General features: G+C 36.9%; 1 protein-coding gene across 1 annotated transcript; it reads right to left on the bottom strand.

Annotated features, from left to right (window-relative positions):
* Positions 1-2428: 2428 nt before the first annotated feature.
* Positions 2429-4360, bottom strand: LOC120015626 (cytochrome P450 84A1-like). Its single transcript, XM_038868137.1, has one exon. It carries the CDS (start codon positions 4292-4294, stop codon positions 2738-2740), a length of 1557 nt encoding a protein of 518 aa, XP_038724065.1. The 5' UTR covers positions 4295-4360; the 3' UTR covers positions 2429-2737.
* Between the last annotated feature and the right edge of the window lie 1446 nt (positions 4361-5806).

Genomic DNA, 5806 nt, shown 5'->3' with positions numbered 1-5806 from the left:
TATATATATATATATATATATATATAGAGAGAGAGAGAGAGAGAGAGAGAGAGAGAGAGAGGGCTGTAAATAATATATATAGCCTTTGATATTTTGGTTTCCCATGATTGACAGACAAGCTTGTGTTCTTATTGCTCTACGTACCTATAATTGTGAGAGGCTCTTTAATTGAACCCAACAGCCAAATTGTTTGAATCTTCAAGTTCTCAAACAAGATTCATATAATTGGTGCTGCAATAATGGAAAGTACTAATATGGGCTTTTTACATAGGACTACTCAAGTTAATTATCGGAATACCGCTATGTAGAATCGAAAAGTCATCAATTTAGAATTGTGCAAAATTTGACGGATCGACTTGGTTCGACAAGACTTTCGCTTTGTCACCAGCTCTTCTCTTGTTGTTTTAGCTAAATTTCATTTTTTAGGTTTTCAAATTAGCGTTTTTTTTTTTTTTTTGGACACTTTCCTAATTTTTGCAATATCTTTGTGTGATTGTTTTCTTGTTTACTAGGTCTTCAGAGAAAGATTGTTTTTTTTTTTTTACCGTCCAATTGGAGAAAGAACATGGGCCAGCACTTCCAATTTCGCTTCTCACAATCCAACTATGGGCCCTCAGCGATGCTGGCCCAAATTATCTTAATGAATCCTGAATGAGATGGGCCTAAAGATCCTTAATGGGCACCATAAAAATTGTTGGACCCTTGGCTGGGGGCGGCAACAACCCAGTAGTTCGGCTTAGATTTTGGCCCAAGATTCCAAAGTCTGGTCCGTTTGATGAAGTTAGAACCCATGGGCTTTTGTTAACCCTCACTAGCTTGGGCTTGTAGTTGTAAAAGTAGGAGTGGTTGGTCCGGCTGTAATGGCTCTAAAGCCATAACAAAAAAAAAGATTATTTGATTTTTTTAAAATTATGAATGTGTTTTGATTGAATTTACTAGTATAATGAAATTTTTTTATCTCACACATAAATCAAATTGAGCATGAAAAGGATATGAAAATTGTGGATCTTAATATGAACTCGAAACATTATATGTCTATCTTGTGATGAATTTGATTTTCATTTGGGACAAAAAAAAATACCGTTGGACTCATAAACATGATCTAAACACATTCTTATTTTATTTTATTTTTAGAAAAATTTCAACCTCCTTATAATTATTAAGGCGCGATCTGCTGTAAAAATAAATTAAAAAAAAAAAAAAAAAACATAGTAGACCCCGACACCCGTAAAAATGGTCCATATTTGCTGACCATAGGAGATTTTTTCAAGTCTGTTGACAAATTAAAGCATTGTCTCATGTAGAATTTTCAGCCCACATTTTATTATTTATTTGTCTGTAAATAGGTGCCTTCATAATTTTCTAACAACTATGAGGAAAGTAGTGGCCTTCATTTCGTCATCAGGAACTATCTTTGCATAAATTAATGTTTTGCATCCCTTTCAAACAAATAGTCGGCTGTGGCTGTGGCTGTGGCTAAGACAATAATATTTGGTGCTTAATTAGCACCCTTAATACTTTTTGACCGAAAACGATAATGATATATAACAATAATAAAACAGTTTTTTAATACATTGATTAAACATTTCTTATCTTATCAATATGAAAGTATCCTTTCATTTTTGTATAGACGCGGTCCATTCATGGCACAACAATATTGACCATGCATATGGATGGTCCAAGCAAAGTACATCTTATTCATTATCAACGACTTTCGTAAGACAACCATACATGTCAAGTAAAGTTCTGGAACGACAGGATCCCATTCCAATTCCAATTCCAATTCCCATCAATTTCATCGGGCCCCACTTGCAATCTTATTTCCCCACCTATTAACTTCCCGTAAGTCGCAAGACATGAATTGCCGTCCCCTAAATGCAATTCAACGGCGTTATAGTGTATCTGTTGAAGTTGTCAGCCCAATACATTAATAAAATTGTTTTTTTAGATTTATTCATTGTGAATACATGTAACTTGCAAGAATTTTTTTCTTCCTGAGTCGTCTCTCAACAGTACTTATTACTTAACCATAAAAAAGGTATTTTTTATGTGAGATGGTATGAGCTTTACTTGTAACCCAATCGACTGGGTTTTACATGTTAAGCCGAATTTGAATTATAGTATTGACATTCTCCTCATTTATGGGCTATTATGTTAGGCCCAATAAATAGAGTAGATGCCATATTCAATTAGAGCAAGATTTTGTTTCGATACGATGTTGAAATTCTCAACATAATTGTCCTTTTTGGATTTACCAATTCATTGTGGATACGTACGTTAGATCCACAAGGCTTTATTTTTCATGGGTTGTCTCTCAACGGTTCTTAGACCCAGAAAATACGTTAGTCAATGTAAGAGGATATGTGTTTTGTTTATAAATCCCTCGGTTGAGTTATACTTGACAGATATAATATAATATTCTCGACAGTATGTATATCTATTCTTTTTGATAAACGGATAAATATATATATCAGACCTAGAACACTCGAACACCATACAATAGCGCATCCAAAGATGGCCTTGGTGTAGAACAGGAAAAGCAGGAAAGATTACAAGAAAATAAAAAAACAACTAAAAACCTAGCTAAAGATAAAAACAATAACAGAATTTATGCAAGAGTATTGGTTCCAGTATGTATATATCCATGTGCGACCCTCATGTAATATTTTGTTATTGCTGACACTACAAGCTGGTAATATTAATTACGCATGATAACAGTTTGTATCTCCTTCCATATTCAAGCAAGTGGACATTCCAATCTAGGGCTCGGAATCGCAACTAGTCGAATCGCTCTCTGCGCGGTGAGTCCAAAACTCTCACTCATGTCGAGTTCACTCGGTTTCATCCCATCTGGTAACTCCCACTGAAAACCGTGAAGCAAATGAGCCACAGCCATTTCAAGCCCATAAAGACCCAGATTCATACCCGGGCACGACCTCCGACCCGACCCAAAAGGAATGAATTCGAAATTGTTCCCCCTAAAATCTGGTGCCCCGTCTTTCAAGAACCTTGAAGGCCTAAACGTTTCCGGATCATCCCAATAATTCGGATCCCTCATCAAAGCCCATATATTGATTATGACACGTGTCTTCGCCGGAATGGAGTAGCCTGCCACCTCAGCATGCTTGCATGTCGCGTGATGTGTCACCGGGATTGGCGGGTGAAGTCTCAACGTTTCTTTCAATGCGCATTTAAGGAACGTCAGCTTCTCCAAGTGGGCCTCTTCTACTTGCCTGTTCAGGCCCACCACCTCGGTCAACTCTTGTTGAATTCTCTTCAAATCATCGGGGCTTTTAATGAGCTCCGCCAAGGCCCACTCTATAATAGACGCCACCGTTTCAACCCCTCCAAACATCACATCCATTATTATGGCCTTCATGTTATCCTTGGTCAGCTTGATGGAGCTCTGTAGATCGTCCGATTCTTTTACATTCACCTCATCATCACCGTAGAAAGTTAACATCTCATCAACCATGTCATGGATCGTACCTCCATCAGAACCGTCAATTTTTGTCCTCTTCTGCACATGATCATCGATGATCTTGTCAATAAATTTGTCAAGCGAGTCACGTGCCTTGGCTAGTTTGTTGTTGAGGTCGTTCGGATCGAACCAGCCGAGCCAAGGAATGAAGTCAGAGATATTGAACGAAACGAACAGCTTATTGAACTCTTGAATAATCTCGAGAAACTCCTCCTTTCTTTCGTTTATGGATCCAAAGGCAGCACGGTAAATAATATTCATAGTAAGAGTAAAAATCAACTCCCCGATGTTTACGGGCTTGCCAGCGTTGGAAGCCACGGCTTTCACCATCGACTCCACCTCGTCTCGCACCGAGTTCCACGACTCGGCTCGTTTACGGCTGAACAGCCTCATGACGCAAAGCTTACGCATCTGTCGCCAAAACGGACCGTAATCGGCAAACGCGAGATCGGCTCGGTTGTAGGAGAGATACCTGGTGGCTTTGGAGGTTGGACGGTCGGAGAACACGTTGTCTTGCACTTGAAGGACCTGTTTGGCTATTTCCGGTGACGTAATGGCGACCATGTGGACTGAACCCATCTTCATGTGGAACATGTCCCCGTATTTCTTGGCTAAGTTGGCGAGGCCACGGTTTGTTAGTGTAAATTGATCCATCGTCAACATGTTACCGATGATCGGTAACCCTTTTGGGCCTGGTGGAAGTGGTGGCTTCCGGCGAAGCCGTGAAACGATGGCATAGAGGAACAATAGAGGGAGTATGAAGAGGATGGTTGTGGGTAGAGGATCTAGGCCTTGTGATAGATAAATATTCATTGCTGTTAATTTACGGGGTTGGTTCTTGTGGATGCTGCAACTTTCAAGTGTTGCTTTTTTAAGGTGGGTGTGCGCACTATATAAGGTTTTTGTTAGCGCGTCAGGTCAAAGACTATTTTCTTGAGCATTGGATTAACATAATCTAACTTAATGGTTTATAAGCAAAATAAAATGTCTCATACATTATTGATTCATTTTATGGATTAAGAATCATTAGCGACGATTCAGTAATGTGATTTAAAATGAACAATATCATTAATGTGTTTGAACTTGAATTTCTAACCCTGTCAAGAAATAGATGTAGAAAATAAAAACTGCTCAAGTTGGCTATGATATTGTATATTTTGGTTATGGGGATTTATTGTATTGTATTGAATGATTTTGTTTTTGTTAGCACATGTCACGTGTCATTAATAGATAAAAACTGCACAAGTTGGGTACGATATTTTATATTTTGGTTCAGGGGATTAATTTATTGTATTGAAGATTTTGTTTCTCGTGCCCATCCTGTACAGCAGTACTAATTTTGGCAAAGAGGAATAGGCAGTATAATACAACAAGTAGACGAAAAGACATAACCAAAATTAAATTGTTTTGTTTTGTTAAGTCAACCAATCTTATAAAAATCGGACTGTACCGGCCGATTAAACTAGAAAATCAGTAAATCGATCATCAAATTGGCACGATTCAATTAAAATACCATTTAAACAATTAAATAGGGAAAATTGGACGGTCTTTTAAAAAAAATCATTGAACAGAGCCTATAAAACCAGAGGGTTTTTTAAAAATATTTTTTCAATTTAAAATTATTTATTATATATTATTAATTTATGTTGCGAACGTTGATTTTTATTATATGTATTGGGTGTATTGTTTCGTATTAGATATGCAATGTGAACTTAATTCTTAAATTTTTTCTTACGAATGCTCATAAGATATTATTATGATATTTATTTTTAGTGTTATTTTTAAATTAAATTTACGGTTCCACCGATAGCTCACCCACCCCATATCGATGTTGGACATGGTTTTTAAATTATTTTTTTTTATAACATTGATAAACAGTAGTTCCTCCCCAGGTAATAATGCGCGCAATGCACGGGTCCTCCCCAATCCTTCGGCACAGGCGGTGCCAGTTGGTTTGGATCCTGTTGTCAACTTGTCCCTCATGCATACGTAAGTTTTTATTGAATAAAATTGTTAAACAAAAAGTCTTTTCATGACGTTTTGTGAATTAAATAATAAACACGCTAGATATGCTGAGGAGACCAAGACACTATCGATTTATCTTTCGATGGCCAATAATGGACTTTTCTAAAGAGTTTTAAAGAGAGGTCTCTGGTCCGTTTGCACAGACTTCAACCTTTCTAATATATTTTTTTGTATTGATTTGAATTTTAGATATTTGGTAATTATCTGGTCAAAACTCAAAAGAATAGATTTTCTTACTTATTTTTTTAAGAGAATTAATAATAAGTATTATTGCTCCAATTTCTGATTTTGGAGATATCA

Source organism: Tripterygium wilfordii, chromosome 14 (assembly GCF_013401445.1).
Source record: "Tripterygium wilfordii isolate XIE 37 chromosome 14, ASM1340144v1, whole genome shotgun sequence".
NCBI lineage: Eukaryota > Viridiplantae > Streptophyta > Magnoliopsida > Celastrales > Celastraceae > Tripterygium > Tripterygium wilfordii.
This window is presented reverse-complemented; position numbering and strand designations above follow the sequence as displayed.